The sequence below is a fragment of the Ctenocephalides felis genome, unplaced genomic scaffold (assembly GCF_003426905.1).
Source record: "Ctenocephalides felis isolate EL2017-DRISC unplaced genomic scaffold, ASM342690v1 CF-g0.4_SCAFFOLD_01604, whole genome shotgun sequence".
Classification (NCBI taxonomy): domain Eukaryota; kingdom Metazoa; phylum Arthropoda; class Insecta; order Siphonaptera; family Pulicidae; genus Ctenocephalides; species Ctenocephalides felis.
This window is the reverse complement of record NW_020537758.1, coordinates 7,807,637-7,826,222: the sequence shown is the minus strand read 5'-3', so window position 1 is coordinate 7,826,222 and position 18,586 is coordinate 7,807,637. Positions and strand designations below refer to the sequence as shown.

Below are 18,586 nucleotides of genomic sequence, written 5' to 3'. Positions count from 1 at the left end.
ACTACGATTTAGACATTTATCTCATGATAGCCATGTGTAGCCATGTGACTCGATTTAAGACTATGGCAGATTATACATCATCTGCCCTCTACTTTAAAATAGCATCGTTAAAAATAACACATTTTATTCATTTTTGAAATAAAAAAAACTGTTGAATCTAACTGAAAAATAGCAATACACTTTATAGAATAAATAAAAAACGTATAGTAATGCTGGCGGATAATTAAGAACAATTGTACTCTAGATAAATATACAATTGATTGATTTCAAAATTTAAAATCTATGGGCTGGTTTCACACTTTTTGCCCTCTACTTTAAAATATTATAGTAAAAAATACCATAGTTTACTTGTTTTTTAGAAAGAAATGCTGGTGGATAATTAGGAACAATTCAATTCTAGATAAATCTATGATTGAATGATTTGAAAAATTTAAATTTTCAGGTTGGTTTCATATTTTTGCCCTCAACTTTAAAATAGTAACGATAAAAAATTCCACTGTCAGTTTGTTTTGGACATACGGATGATTTTTAAAATATCATTTACCATACCTATAGATTTTTCATCAGATAGCAAAGTCTCTACTGTAGTATTACGTTGTCCAAACTAACAACGAAAAAAACTACTTTTGATAAAAAATTGACAATGTGGTGTTTAACTCGTTGGTTACTTATCTTTTGCTCCCTACTTTAAAATGGTATAGTATAGTATATAAAGTAGTTTTAGAGATAGTAAATTAAAATCTTCTGGCTGGTTTCATATCTTTTGCCCTCTACTTTAAAATAGTAAAATTAAAAAAATGTATTTGTTTTAGAGATAAGAGTCATCTTTAAAATATCATTTACCATACCTATAGATTTTCCATCAGATAGCAAAGTCTCTCCTGTAGTATTACGTTGTCCAAACCAACAACGAAAAAAAACTACTTTCGATAAAAATTTGACTTACTTATCTTTTGCCCCCTACTTTAAAATAGTATAGTATAGTATATAAAATAGATTTAGAAATAGTGATGCTGGTGGACATTTAAGCCCAGCTCTAACCTAGATAAATATATGACTGACGGTTTTACATCTTTTGCCCTCTACTTTAAAATAGTAAAATTAAAAAATGTGTTTGTTTTAGTGATAAGGGTGATCTTTGAAATATCATTTATCCTACCTATAGATTTTCCATCAGATGCCAAAGTCTCTCCTGTGGTATCACGTTGTCCATTCAAAAACTGTACGTGTAAACTTTTGGTTCCTTCATCTTTGTCACCAGGAACGTCATCGTTTGTCGAAGACGATGACACTGTTTTTTGCACTTCACCATCACTAGGAAACGCAGTAAAATCATCAAAAACATCGGGACTGACAACCATTTTTTCGGGAGAGGTACCAAAAATTTTATCAAAGGGTAATGGACTACCATTACTATTAGGTAACTTCTGGGGGTTGTGGCTAATGGTAAAATCACTATTACCAGGAACGTCATCGTTTGTCGAAGACAATGACACTGGTTTTTGCACTTCACCATCACTAGCAAACGCAGTAAAATCATCAAAAACATCGGGACTGACAATCATTTTTTCAGGTGAAGTACCGAAAATTTTATCAAGGTCAGAAGGTAATGGACTACCATTATGGGGATTTTGCCTAAGGTTAAAATCACTTTTGTTATTAAATGTATCACTTTTTATAAAACCGCCTTTAGTCTCTGGGTCATCACACACATTCGTTGCATCACAACTGGCGGTGATGGATGTAGCACACCTATGCCTTGCTGGTGATGTCGAAGTAACGACAAGTCCCGTAGGAAGACTTCCGTAAACAATTCCTTCCATTGCACTATACTAAACCTACCACCTTTCAATTCGTCTATCTCTATCACAGTACTATTTGTGTCTATTCCTATTACCCCTCCCTTGAATTCGGGATCGAGTTTGAAACCTTCCCCGTCTCTGATGATTCTGTGTCTTTTATCCTGCTTCATGCGCCTCCTGCGCCTCGAGCAGAATTGCCCTGAGGAGATGAGATGTCGCCTCTTTTTGGTGTCCCTCGATGCCCTGATGGCCTTATCGGTGACCTTGGCGACGGCTGCGATCGCAGGCGACTTCGGCGAATCTGGCGACGAACGACAGCGGCGATGGGTTGATCTGAAGCGCGGACGGGCGGCCATGCGTTTCACCCGTGAGGGCCGATACTTGCCGATACTGGGAAAAGGACATAGAAGAAAAATTAGAAAGGAGCACAGAAAAAAATATGAAATATACATAAAAAGACAGAACGTAGAAAAAAAGGAAAAGCATTCAATAAATGAGGAAAAGCATAGAAAAAATTAAGAAGAGCATAAAAAAATTAAGAAGTGCACAGAAAAAATGAGGAAGGGCTCAGAAACAAATAGGAAGGACACAGAAACAAATATAAATCTAATAAAAAATCAGAAGAGCATAGAAAAAATGAAGAAAGACATATAATAAATTAGTAAAGCAACAAAAAATTAGGAAGAGCAAGAAACACTGAAAAGGTGTGGAAGTGCACTGAAAAAGTATGGAAATTCACTGAAAAAATGAGGAGAAACACAGATTAAATTAAAAAGAGCGCAGAGAAAATTATAAAGGACACGTATAAATTATAAAAGACACGTAAAAAGCAGGAAGAGCACGGGAAAAATTAGGAAAAACTCGTCAAAATTTTAAAAGACACGTAAAAATTATGAAAGACACAGAAAAAATTAGTAAAAGCTCACAAAAACTTAGGAAACGAACAGAATAAATTAGAAAGAGCATAGAATAAATTAGAAAGAGCATAGAATAAATTAGAAAGAGCATAGAATAAATTAGAAAGAGCATAGGAAACATGAGGAAGAGCATACAAAAAATGAGGAAGAGCATAGAAAAAATTAGAAAAAGCACAGAAAAAAATATGAAGAGCACAGAAAAAATTATGAAGAGTACAGAAAAATTAGAAAGAGCACAGAAAAAATTAGGAAAAGAATAAAAAAAATTAGGAGTAGCACAGAAAAAATTAGGAAGAACAAAGAAAACATTAGAAAAAGAACAGAAAAAAATAAGAAAAGCACAGAAAAAAATAAGAAGAGCACAGAAAAAAAACTAGAAAAGACAGGAAAAATTAAGAAGGTCACAGAAAAAATTAGTAATGATACAGAAAAAATTAGGAGGAGCACAGAAAAAAATAGTAAAAGCACAGAAAAGATTAGGAAGAGCACAGAAAAATTAAAAGGAGCAGAGAAAATTAAAAAGAGCATAGAAAAAATTAGAAAGAGCACAGAAAAATTAGAAAGAGCACAAATAAATTAGAAAAAAAAACACAGAAAAATTAGAAAGAACACATAAAAATTAGAAAGAACTATAAAAATTAGAAAGAACACAGAAAAAATTAGGAAAAGCACAGAAAAACTTAAGAAGAGCACAGAACAAATTAAGGAGGGAAAATAACAAATTAGGAAGAGCACATGACAAATTGGGAAAAGCACAGAATAAATTATTCTGATAGTTTTTACTGATGTAATTAAATTGAAATGTCTAGAACAGCATTTTATAGTTATTTGACAAAATCAAGAAAAATGTCCTAAAACCATGTATTTCCAATCAGCAAAATATACAACCATGCGTTCCGACTAATTTTATCTCAAATATGCAAGTATAAATAACAAGTAATATTATAATTTAGTAAAGTTTAGTAAACGCCTTGAACAAAATTTTATAGTTATTTAAAAAAATCCAGAAAAATGTCCCCAATCCATATATGTGTATCCATATTTACAAAATATTGCAGTATTGCTCTATTTATAATAAATAATAAAAACAGTTTGGTAGATTGAAATCAATTAACAATTTTTTGAAAAAAAAACTTGTATATTGAACTATTTTCACCTCATACTCATACTTTTCGAAATTTTGGTCTCAGACGATTCAGTATGACATAAAATTACTAAATCGGATTTTCTGCCAAAAACTAGAACTAAATAAATTAAGTCATGTACATTTATTGCAAATAATTATTTACAAATAAATTGAATTATATCGTGAGAATTCTACACAGAGTTCGTTGCCAGGAGTTGTTAAATTTATTTTCCGGTTCTACATAAAGAAACCAGTTAATGGGATGTGAATTGATGAATTGATTTATTTAAAGATGTACTTGTTATATGGCTTACAGGATCTTACGAATTAAATTTTATTTCCGAATTTCATTATTAGTCTTTGAAAGAGGATATATATATATATATATATATATATATATATATATATATATATATCTATATTTATATATATATATATATATACATATATATACATATATTTGATCAACGAAAACAATTTCATGTCACAAATATTACATAATCTAATCTATAAGGAATTGCAATGTTAATTTAAAACCAAAGCCAGAACTTAATGTTTTCTTCGAACTAATCCAATTAACAGAACAAAAGGCGCAGTAACTAAAATTAGATCGAATAATGCATTTTTGGCATCGAAATTGCACAAACATACATCTATATACACAAAACACTAATGCAACTCTTGGACGAGATAAAAATCTACAGGTGAAAATTCTCGGATAAACTTCCTCTTATAATATTTAGTTAAAGAAATGAATAAAACTAAAAATGTCGCAAGTATTTTCGATAAATATTTTTCAAGTATAAATGTATTTTAATTTTTCGTTAAATTAACATCCATTAAGAATAATTTTTTACTATTGTTTACAGACATTTACGTATTTAGAATTTTTAAAATGGTTCAAAAAACTCTTGTTACAACTCGTTAAACAATTTACTTGTTCTAATGTAAGAAGACGTTTTGCCAATTAGCGACTAATTAATAGAATCAATTATTTCTTTGAAGTCGATTAAGAAAGGACTATACAATCTAGTATATATATATATATATATATATATATATATATATATATAAAATGTTACACGAGCTGGCTTGTTCTTATCTAAAAGTTCAAATCGTTCGTCATAGATCAACACGAAAATCATTATCTAACTTCCTAAAAATTATAAATAAAAATTTAGCGCACACGAATTATACCAATTGATAATAGACAACTAGACTGATATTAAAAAATATATATTTATAAAAAAAATTGGATCAAAATTTAATAAAAACAAACGTCCTCCAAACATAATATCATAATCGGTCAAGTTGCTCGGGTTAAGAAATTTTTGTATATTTTATAAATATTTTAATTAAAAATAGATAAAAAAATGTTAAAATATGGTAAGAAACAAATTTAAATTTCATTCCATAGAAAGTTTATTGTTTTATTAATTAATATTTTAGAGAAAATCATTTTTACAGCATTTAGTATAAGAAATATACATTCAAAATATTATGAAATATGTATATTAAGAGCAATATTATTTATTAGGGTTGAAATTTTCAAAAAATTACACAGAATTTATTTATAGAAATCAATTCCTTTTATTGAAAAATTAAAAAATATAAAACTTTACTCCATAAATCCAAGATGAATATAATGAAAATCAAATGAGAATTCTAGTTTAATTTCCTATAATACTATCTTCTGATAAGAACTATATAAGATTTAAATAAGATTATGAAAATTCTGATAAGAAACCAAAAAGTGTTTAAAATCTAGATAATTAGTATAAAATAAAAATCTTATCAACAATCTGATAAGAAATACTTACAATTTAAATAAGTGATATTAGTGATATTAGTGATACACTGATAAGAAATCTTTGGAATTCAGATTTCAAATCTTAAGTTAGAATTTTCAGAAAATTACATAGAATGTTATACAAAGCTAAAAAGCAAGAAGTTGTTTATAAAAAATCAATTCCTATATTATTATTAAAAAATTAACAAATATAAAATTTGACTCCATAAATTCAAGTTGAATATAATGAAGATCAAATCAGAATTCTAGTTTAATTTTCTATAATACTATTTTCTGATAAGAACTACATAAGATTTAAATAAGATTATGAAAATTCTGATAAGAAACCAAAAAGTGTTCAAAATCTAGATATTTAGTATAAAATAAAAATCTTATCAGCAATCTGATAAGAAATACTTACAATTTAAATAAAATAATTAGTGATATACTGATAAGAAATCTTTGGAATTAAGATTTCAAATCTCAAGTTAGAATTTACAAAAAATTACATAGAATGTTATACAAAGCTAAAAAGCAAGAAGTTGTTTATAAAAATCAATTCTTTTTATTAAAAAAATTAACAAATATAAAATTTTACTCCATAAATCCAAGATGAATATAATGAAAATCAAATGAGAATTCTAGTTTAATTTCCTATAATACTAATTTCTGATAAGAACTATATGAGATTTATATAAGATTATAAAAATTCTGATAAGAAACTAAGAAGTCTTTGAAATCTAGATAAATTAAATAAAATTAAAATCTAGATAAATTAAATTAGTACAAAATAAAAAATTTCTATTTACGAAATAGCAATCTGATAAGAAATGCTTACAATTGAAATACAATATAAATAATTAGTGAAATCAATGGAATTAAGATTAAAAATCTTACGTTAGAATTTTCAAAAAATTACACAGAAATTTATACGATGCTAAAAAGCAAGAAGATGTTTATAAAAATCAATTCCTTTTATTGAAAAATTAACAGATGTAAAATCTGTAATTAAAGATGTAAAATTTTACTCAACAAATCCAAGATGAATATAATGAAAATCAAATGAGAATTCTAGTTTAATTTTCTATAATACTACTTTCTGATAACTATATGAGATTTAAATAAGATTTAGAAAATTCTGATAAGAAACCAAGAAGACTTTAAAATCTAGATAATTAGTATAAAATAAAAATCTTATCAGCAATCTGATAAGAAATACTTACAATTTAAATGAAATAATTAGTGAAATACTGATATGAAATCTTTTGGAATCAAGACTTCAAATCAATTTTTTTATAGAATATTAAAAATTATTTATAATTGATAAATTTTACTCAAAAAATCCAAAATAAATATAATTAGAGTTTCAGTTTAATTTTCTATAATACTACTTTCTGATAACTATATGAGATTTAAATAAGATTATGAAAATTCTGATAAGAAACCAAGAAGTCTTTAAAATCTAGATAATTAATACAAAATAAAAATTTACAAATTGCAAAATTGCACAATCTGATAAGAATTATTTACAATTTAAATGAAATAATTAGTGAAATACTGGTAAGAAAATTTTGGAATCAAAAATTCTAATCAAATAATCTTATAAAATATTAAAAATTAATTATAATTGATAAATTTTACTCAATAAATACAAAATAAATATAATTAGAGTTTTAGTTTAATTTCTATAATACTACTTTCTGATAACTATAAGAGATTTAAATAAGATTATGAAAATTCTGATAAGAAACCAAGAAGACTTTAAAATCTAGATAATTAGTATAAAATAAAAATCTTATCAGCAATCTGATAAGAAATACTTACAATTTAAATAAAATAATTAGTGATATACTGATAAGAAATCTTTTGGAATCAAGATTTCAAATCTAAAAATCTTATAAAATATTAAAAATTAATTATAATTGAAAAATGTGTTAATAATAATATTGTTCTGTTAATAAAATATTTTTGCTGACTACTATTTTAAATATTTTACACAAATAATGAGTAATTTATTACAAATTTTTTTTTATAAAATAGGAAATAATTAAATAAACAATGAATAATAATATTTCAAGAAATAAGTAATAAATAAGAATATAACTATACTGATTTATTTCACCAATTTATGCTTTTCTATATAATTTTTAATATATCTAAATAAACGAATGATATTTTTTGCAATAATTGCGAATTGCAATTTTTATAAAAATTAATGAATTTGCTAAATGGTTTCACAAATTTTGATTAAAACTCAAAAATATATAGAGAAAATAAATACTTTATGCTCGTTAAACTATCAAAATATTTAATAATCTGAGTATAACAAAAAATTGTATTTTATATAAAAATTTTAGTTTGTCATAAATCTCAGGAAAATTTTATTCGCAAATAAACTTCTAAACAAAAAATATGATTATTGATCAGTTTTTTTTTAACGAAATGGAAAATGTTTTAAATTAAAACATATAATAAATATTATAAAAATTCAAATTACTAGAAGGTATGTTACAGAGGGAAGAAAATTTAGTGTTGTATAATTTTTTTCATTACAATCATGTTAGAAAATTCTCAATAAATACTGAATTTCTACTACGATAAGGCTCTAAAACAACTGAACCGATTTGGCCACTTTCAGTCTTCAAAAATTCGTGCTAATCCAGGGGTTGTGGAAAAGATGAGATATTATTTCAAAACCGCGTAAAAACTTCACATTTTCAATTTGAAAATTTTTGTAAAGGCGTAATATAAATAAAACAATGACCGGCGGCTCATACGTCAAATGTCAAATGTTTTCGACAGATTATGGTAAGTTAAATTTGATAGGATGTTTTCGACGAATATTATTTGACTGTAGTAAGTAGTATTATTAGTAGTATATTAAAAACTCAAAATATAAACTTTTTTGAAATACAGTATATATATATATATATATATATATATATATATATAATCTATATTTGTTTTCATTTATTAATCTCAATACCTCTAACAATTTCTCATAGATTAAACCTTATCCCCAGACAAAATGTTTCAAGATTGAATACAAACATTTTCGGTGATAATTAAATTATTTAATTGATAATATATTTGACAACCGATTAGTTGTAGCTGATAATATTTTCCTTATCATACAAGTCTAGTCAAAATCGTAATGAAACCATTGTAATAGTTTATCTCGAAGAAATTTTCCATATAAGTTATCTTCATGGATAACAAATTTTCTACTAGCTTCGTTACTAATAGTTGATAGAGGAGGAACATATAAGTTTTAAATATTTATATTATTATAAGGATTTGTAGTGCGTTATCGAAGTTATATAAATGTAATTTGTAGTCGTGTTTGAGTTATTTAAGTTAATTCTTATCGCAATGTATGTTAATTGCATTTGCAAACTGCATTTCTAAATTAAGAATATTTCTAGAGATACTTTAAGCCTCAATAATTAAATTTTGCTGCATTTTTAGAGAATATTTTTTGAAAATCTTTCATACAAATTAGAATTTTAAAATTAATATTTGGGCATTTAAATCAACGGTTAATAATATTTTTAACAACATTGTTATGAAGTTAAAAATAATTTCGTCGTCATTATGAAAAATCAATTTAAGTCATTCAAAATAAAATAAACGTAACAAAATAAATTCTGTTTCATGAAAGAACTTTTCACGAACTGGTTTGGAAATTTGGATTTTTTTAGCCAAATTTGTTAAAAAATATATAAGTTTTAAAGTACTTTATGCAAATACATGAATGGGTTCGAATTATAAATTTTCACATCCTACTATTATAGTTTGTAATTTTGTTAACAATTTTCAAATTTTTTACCCAAATAGTTAAATAATGCTTAAATTTCACGTACAGTTTACAAAAATATGTATTTTTTTTGGTTAAACTTGATTGTCGAAAATCACATCATAATTTTTTTATTTTTTAATACATATGCTTTAAATAAAACAGAATTTTAATAAGATTTTTTAACAGATTTTAATTAAAGTTTTAAATATTTTCGATTACTATATTATTATTACAATATTTTTCTAAATCAAAATTGCAAGAAGGAGTTCACGTAGATATTATTTACAAGTGAAATAAAATTCTTCATTAAATTAATATTATTTTGCATGAATTACAAATCTAAAACCAACATTAAATTTAAAACAAAAAAAATTAGTAACTGCAAATTTAATAAGATTCAATTATTTAGAGTTCTTATTAAACGTTTTCAAATACATTTTTTGCTTTTCGGATAAAAAAATATAAAATTAAAGGTAAAAAATTAAGCAAAATTCTGAAAAAAAAAATTAAATGACAATATTAAATAATTCTGTTTTTTATCAAAATCAAATAAATTTCTATTAATTTAAACATTTAATGAACGTTTCCGAACACATGTTCCTATTTTCCTTTGAAAATGTAGAAAATTATGCAGATTTACTTTTCAAATACAAAAGGTATTTAAAATTTACTTTTTCGATTAATTAGCTTAAATATGTGTCTGTGTCAGTGTTTTGTGTACCTATATATTTATTGGATGTTTTAGTAAACATTGGCAAAATGCCTCAAGTTCGCCATATGTCTTCTATTTCGAGAATGTCGACCAAAATTAAAGCCAAAAACATTCTAAAAACAACAAAAAACATATGATGCAAAAAATATTTACTGCAGATAAATTTCTAATTTACAACGACACATGTTAGTGGACAAAGGTTGAGAAAAAAAAGAAAATAAAATAGAAAAATTATATATAACATTAAAGCAGATTTTAGTAAGCAAATCCAGTTATAATTTTTACTTTTCTTGATCACAAAGTTTAAATTTCACTATCGTTTTCAGTTTCAAAGTCTAGCCTTATACAAATATATATATACATACATACATACACATATATATATATATATATATATATATATATATAATTCCATTTGAACCATAATTAGGTCAATTCAAACGCATTATCAATAAATGCGAGAGAAGTCGAAAGTACCAATGTCGACATCAGAACTTGACGTCTTTTTACTAAAATCCAGTTTTCTGATTGAGAAATTAATATTAAACAATCCTATTATTATACAACCACCATATATAAAAAAATCTCTCAAAATACCATTCTTTAATTATATTTACTCATGTCTATATTATATATTTATATAAATGTAATCTAGAAATGAACCTGGTGGTGGATTTACGTGCTAGACATAGTGGCGCCTCTATGAAGTAGGGAAACAATTAAAATTGAAGTAACACTAAAGCAGCAGTGTATGTTTTTTTTTATATTCTTACTCCTAGTTTGAATATATTTTTTGGTACCTAATAATAAATTTAATAAAATTTTATAATGATTTCTTTCGTATTGTCCAATGCTTTTTGATAATCTTTGCGCTCAAATAATTAAACTACTTTTTAATTACAGCTCTTAAATATACTTCTATATAGCTATTGTTTCAATGTATTTTCATGGTGTCTAATGATTAATTTTCGTTGTTGTTAAATAATTTAATTTTACGTGCATGGATACTTTCCAATTGAGAACGAAATTCTGACGTAAGAAGACGATGTATGTATCACACCACACTTCGAATGCTAAATTTAACTGAAAATATTTCACAGATATAGAATTATATATATATATATATATATATATATATATATATATTCGAATAAAGTAAAAAAAAAAGTGGTGCGTGCTAATATAAAAGATAACTTATAATGGTTTATTTGTTGCAGGGTCAGGTCAGTAGTAACTTAATCGCAAAAATTCGATTTTTAATTAAAATTAATTAATTAGTTAATTAAATACTGCTAAGAAACTTTGTTTTGCAACTGCTTCATCAATTTTCTAATGACTCATAAATTTATTATTCACATATTCATTATTGGTGTGACTGATATTGTCAATTTTTCTGTATGAATTATTGGTTTATTTATGTTTCTATGCATTTGTAAAAATAGTTATTTTAATTTACTTTCAATTTTCATAATATTCATTTTTTTTGCATTTTATCAATATGTAATTAATTCATTAAATTGATGATATAATTTCAAATCTATTGGCTTATTTCTAACTTATTCGCTATAAGTTCATTTTCTTATTTGCTCATTCATCCGTCCGAACAATCATTAATTTGTTTGCTTATTCATTCATTTATATGGCAGCTCATTCGTTTATTGATTCATTCATTCATTCATTTCTCCCTCATTCATTCATTAGTTACTTTGACCGATTACTAATTTTTTAATCATATTTCTCATACGTAAGTCACACTTATTATTCATAAATCATGTCTCTGTTTTTCAGAATTCTCATTCGTTAGTCCGATTTCTCATTCAAAAGTCAAATCTGTCAAATGTGTCAATCGCAAGTCATATATATATATTCATTAGTCATATATAATATTCATTAGTCATCTCGTTCATTTTTCAGTCAGACCTCTCATTCGTTTTTGGGACCCCTCATTCGTTTTTGGAACCCCTCATTCGTTTTTCAGATCCCTCATTCGTTTTTGGGACCCCTCATTCGCTTTTGGGATCCCTCATTCGCTTTTGGGACCCCTCATTCGCTTTTGGGACCCCTCATTCGTTTTTGGGACCCCTCATTCGTTTTTGGGACCCCTCATTCGCTTTTGGGACCCCTCATTCGTTTTTGGAACCCCTCATTCGTTTTTCAGATCCCTCATTCGTTTTTGTAACCCCTCATTCGTTTTTGGGACCCACCATTCGTTTTTGGGACCCACCATTCGTTTTTGGGACTTCTTGTTCGTCAGTCAAAATTCTCATCTGCTATTCAAATCTTCATTCATTAGTCAGACCTCTCATTGGTAAGATATCTTATTTGTTAGTCAAATATTTTATTCGTTAGTCAAATGTCTCATTCGTTAGTCAAAATTCTCAATCCTTCGTCAGATTCCTCATTCATTAGTCAGATATCTTATTCGTTAGTCATTTGTAAGTAAGATATATTTAGATTTACCATTCGTTAGTCATATCTATCAATCGTTAGTCATTTGCCATTTCGCTCATTCATTTTTCAGATCCCTCATTGGTTTTCCAGGCCTTTCATTCATTAGCCAAAATTTTCATTCGTCAGTCAGATCTGTCATTCGTAAGTCAAATCTATTATTCATTAGTCATATCACTCATTCAATTGTTATCTTGCTTAGTCAGATTCCTCATTCGTGTTCCAGACTTCTCATTCATTAGTCAAAATTCTCAATCGTTAGTCTTAACTATCATTCGTTAGTCATATCTATCATTCGTTACTAAATTCTCTCATTCATTTGCCATCTCGTTTTTGAGATTCCTCATTCATTTTTCAGACCTCTCATTCGTTAGTCAAAATTCTCAATCGTTAGTCATATTTTTCATTCGTTAGTCATATCTATCATTCGTTAATAAACTCCCTCATATATTTGTCATCTCGTTTTACAGACTCCTCATTCGTTTTTCAGATCTCATTTGTTAGTCGAAAATATAATTTGTTAGTCAAAATTTTCATTCCTTAGTCAAAATTGTCCTTCGTAAGTCATGATGATAGATTCATCAGTCAAATCCCTCATTCATTTGCCATCTCGTTTTTAAAATTCCTCGTTCAGTTTTCAGACCTCTCATTCATTAGTCAAAATGCACATTCTTTAATCAAAATTCGCATTCGTTAAATAAAATTCTCATTCGTAAGTCATATCTATCATTCGTTAGTAAGTTTCCTCATTCATTTGCCATCTCGATCCTTCGTTTTTGAGATCCCTCATTCGTTTTTCAGATCTCCCATTCATTAGTCAAAATTCCCATTTGTTAATCAAAATTTTTGTTCGTTAATCATATCTATCATTCGTTAGTCATATCTATCATTCATTATTCTGATCCCTCATTCATTTGCCATCTCGATCCTTCGTTTTCGAGATCCCTCATTCGTTTTTTAGACCTCTCATTCGTTAGTCAAAATTCCCATTTGTTAGTCAAAATTCCCATTCTTTAGTCAAAATTCTCGTTCGTAAGTCATATCTATCATTCGTTAGTCATATATATCATTCGTTAGTCACAACTATCAGTCATCTCGCTTAGTCAGATTCCTCATTCGTGTTCCAGACTTCTCATTTATTAGTCAAAATTCTCAATCGTTAGTCTTAACTATCATTCGTTAGTCGTTAGTCATATCTATCAATCTTTAGACATATCTATCATTCGTTACTAAATTCTCTCATTCATTTGCCATCTCGCATTTGAGATTCCTCATTCATTTTTCAGACCTCTCATTCGTTAGTCAAAATTCTCAATCGTTAGTCATATTTTTCATTCGTTAGTCATATCTATCAATCGTTAATAAGTTCCCTCATTCATTTGTCACCTCGTTCTTTTGTTTTTCAGATTTCTCATTCGTTCTTCAGTCCTCATTTGTTAGTCCAAATTTGCAATCTTTAGTCAAAATTTTCGTTCGTAAGTCATATCTGTTATCGTTAGTCAAATCCCTCATTCATTTGCCATCTCGATTGTTCGTTTTTGAGATCCCTCATTCGTTTTTTAGACTTCTGAGAATTCGTTAGTCAAAATTTGCATTCGTTAGTCAAAATTCTTGTTCATTAGTCATATCTATCATTCGTTAGCCAGATCCCTCATTCATTTTTCAAATCCCAAATTCAAATACATTTCAAATACTATAAAATTCAAATTTTGAAGGATTTCTTTCTATTTTTCAATTGATTCGTGATTTTTTTGTCTGCCAATCGGATCATTCATCTGATTCATTAGTCTGACTTTCATCTCATTCATTAATTTTTTTATCGCTTCATTCATCAATCAGTCATTCGTCTCATTCATTAATCTGTTTTTCGTCTCATTTTTAAATCTGTCTCATTCGTGTCATTCATTAGTCAGTTAGCCATCGCATTCATTCATATCCTCGCTTATTCACTAATTTATTAACTCGTTTACATTTTTATTTGAGCATATATTCGCTACTATATAATTCAATTATCATATCAATAAAATTATTAAATAATTTTTTATTCGTTTTTAAATATGAAATCGTCGATTGTGAATGAAAGATCGCACGCGAAACCTTGACTCTCAGTGTCAAGAGTCAACGTACTAAAGTTGACGTTGCCTACACCGAAAATCAGTACCTTTACTGATAACAAAATACGAAAAATTAAATTTAATATAGTAAAAATATAATATATTCCAAAACAACATATCTCATATATTTTATTAATCGATATAAGCACACTCTGCATTTGGGATGATAATAATAGAACGAATTTTCAAAACATCTCATAGAAGTAACAAAGTAAAAATTTTAATATTATAACGACAAAAGCAAATTGTAATTTTAGTATTTCTAAATATTATTTTTTCCCAATTATTGAACACATGAAGGCGCGATTTTTTTTTAAAAAATTTGCGAAATGCCATGAAATGTGATTTATTATTACAATCTCGAAATTGTACGAGTTTGTTTAAGTAATTAGCAAAATTATATTAAGGTCTGACGCACAAACATACACACACATTATGTAAATATACATTTAAAAAAATGTTTTCTTAATTTCATATATATATATATATATATATATATATATATATATATATATATATATATATATTACAGGTAAATAATTTTTGCTTCTCAATTTTATATAAAACCTTTTTTAGTTAGTTCTTATTACTCTTTGCCCCGGTACATAATCCATTCCTTTATAAACATTTTTTTCTAATTAATCTGTATTGACCATCATTAATTAAAGTTAATCAATATTTTTAAAAAACATTATATTTGACAGAATAAACCTGATGATGGAACGTACCTAGTTCCGAAACGTCGTTATTAAACATCTTCAAAAAACAAATTGTTTTTTATTATTGGATTTACTGTTCGGAAAAGAAACAATCAATATATTGAAAAAATCCAGGACTTATCTATTGAATATATATATATATATATATATATATATATATATATATATATATATATATACCAAAAATCACATATGACCAGATTTATTTTGAATAATATATTACATTCAGGCAATATTTTTAATTCTAGTCATTTATTATCTAATTTAAATATTCTTATTATTTTACATGTTTATTCATAAATCATATTTCAGGCTTTTGTTAAAAAAAGGTTAAAATTTTGTTATAACTAAATTTCAATAAACCTAATTTAGTTACTCTGAACGTCTGGATGATAAACAATTTATATTGCTCAATAATTATTAATAATAAAACATTTTACTGACGATGAATTTAAATAGAATTAATAAAATTTAGTAACTTAATCTAATATATATATATATATATATATATATATATATATATATATATATATATATATACAAAATTCTTATCTAAATACCTCGAAACATTCCTTAAATATCCTTTCCCCAAATAATTTTTATCACTGTTTCAACTTTAAATTCAACAAATTTGTTATTAATTCCATCGTTTCATATCACTTTTAAACACCTCAAAATTTAACACAATCGTTAGTAGAATTTGTATCAACATTGTTATATAACTATATTCAATAAGAATATAATCAAAATTTCACAACACTAGAAATAATTACAATTAATATTTAGTTCCATTATTCACATAGGAATTTGTTTAAGAAATTGCTATCTTTTTGTAAAAATTTGTTAACCAACGTTTAAATTTTTAAATCACAAACAGAATGGGATTTAGCAATTATTTTTTTGAACAAATTTAATGTTTTTTTAGGTTAAAGATACATTTTTAATACAACTTGCATCTAAAATTGATTTTTCAAAATGAGTTTCTTCTTTATACATAAAATACTCGTTTCGGAACAATTTAATCACTTTTATGCATTTTAAATTTAAAATAAAATAAAACTCTTATTCAATTAATAGTACAAAACAAAATTTTCACTAAAAGGCACTAAATGCACATGCATTATGCAAACTATTTTTTTTCACTAATATTTTATTCAACAACATTTATTTAAAATTTAAATATAACTACATTTATAATACTTTTAAATATTAAAAATATATAAACATAAATTTAAACATGTTTTATACATTTAAAAAATTAACCAACACTTTCTGCACTTGCACATTAATTTTGTCTCAAAAGCACTTGGAAAAATTTTGTAAAATTCTCACAATATTTTTAAAATTTACTAAACAGTCTTAAATATTATTTAAAATTAATATAAACTTTATAAATTAATTTTTTTATTTAAATTTTAATTTTACAAAATTCGATCTGCACTCTTCGAGTGCTTCGGACGTACTAAACCGAAAACATGTTCTGATTAAAAGTGTAATCTTTGCCTTTAGAGATTATTTACGAAATAGAAAGAGACCGTACATTAATTCTACAAATAGCTATTGATATAGATTAGTCGAAAAAAATTACTAGAGCCTTTTGGCAAGTCGCAGGAATCACTTTTATGTAAACTAAAAATCAACGAGGGAAATCAAATAGTATAAACATTAGGTGAATAAAAATTTCTGGACTTTCTGCAGTTTTTTTTAAAATAACTTTTTCAAATCAAAATTATTTAAAAATGTTTGTTTACGAATCAAAACTAGCATAAATTCACCATCGTATCCCATCTTAAAATATCACAAAATATTCAATTTATACTCGTAAAAAAAATACCAAAATGATACCATTATCATCATTATTAATTTTGTTCTAGGCCCGGATTTTCTCTAAGCCACGTGTTTGTTTGTTCTAATAGAATCGGCGGCATCTAGGTGCTCATTTGGGGGTGATATCGATCCACAAAAGCACCCTGACTTTGTCTAGCACCCTTCTGTATCAGTGACTAACCCATCCCTTTAAGGGGGGGCTGCTTTGAAGTTTACGTGACGTAGGTCAAGGGCGGCGGAATGCTGGACTTGTGCCAAAACCAGACACGATTATATATATATATATATATATATATATATATATATATATATATATATATAGTAAAGTATATTAAAGAGCCTAATGTTGCCGGCTAAAATTCCTAAAAATATTTTTACGCCCTGAATCCATATTTTTCTAGGCAGTAGAATATGCAACCTCGAGTTTCGACTAAATTTATTCAAAATTTTAATATGCAAGTATATATAACTAGTGGTATTATATTTTACTAAATTTCATTTAGTTTTTAGTGAAGTAAATAAATTAAAGTGTTTAGAACAAAATTTGCTAATTATTTGAAAAAAAATCTGGAAAAATGTCCCGAATTCATATATTTTTCCAATAAGCAGAATATACAACCTTTGCGTTCTGATGAATTTTATTTAAAATTTTAATATGCAAGTATATTCAACTAGTTATATTATATGTTAATCAATTTTATCTAGTTGTCAGTTATGTAATTAAATTAAAGTGTCTAGAACAAAATATTCCAGTTATTTATTGAAAAAGCCTAGAAAAATGCCTTAGGACCATATATTTTTCATTAAAATCATAACTCCGCGTTCTGGTGAATTTTATGCAAAATTTTAATATGCAAGTATATATATATAACTAATAATAGTATATTTTAGTAAATATCATCTAGATTTAATAGATGTAATTAAATTATATTGCACAGAAAAAAAATTTCTAGTTGTTTGCAAAAATGCTAGAAAAATGTCCCGAATCCATATATTTCCAATTAGGAAAATATATAACTCCATGTTTCGACTAATTTTATTAAAAATTTCAATATGCAAGTATATATAACAAAATATATTATAATTTAATAAATTTTATCAAGTTATTTGAAAAAATCCAGAAAAATGTCCCAAATCTATATATTAGGTTGTCAAATATCTCCCTTCCGCTTTTATATATATACGTATATATATATATATATATATATATATATATATATAAAAAGCGGAAGGGAGATATTTGACAACCTAATATTTCCAATCAGCCTTATGCAATCCGGCGTTCTGACAAATTTTATTCAAACTTTCAATATGCAAGTATATTCAACTAATT

General features: G+C 26.0%; 1 protein-coding gene across 2 annotated transcripts in view; it reads right to left on the bottom strand.

The window, feature by feature from the left end:
• LOC113372402 overlaps positions 1-18,586 on the bottom strand; it is a 44,912-nt gene that overhangs the window by 22,875 nt on the left and 3,451 nt on the right. For both annotated transcript variants that reach the window (XM_026612724.1, XM_026612723.1), the window contains exon 2: positions 1,160-2,192. In XM_026612724.1, the coding sequence (XP_026468509.1) occupies positions 1,160-1,823 (664 nt within the window). In that variant the 5' untranslated portion in view covers positions 1,824-2,192. The remainder of the gene's footprint in view (positions 1-1,159; positions 2,193-18,586) is intronic.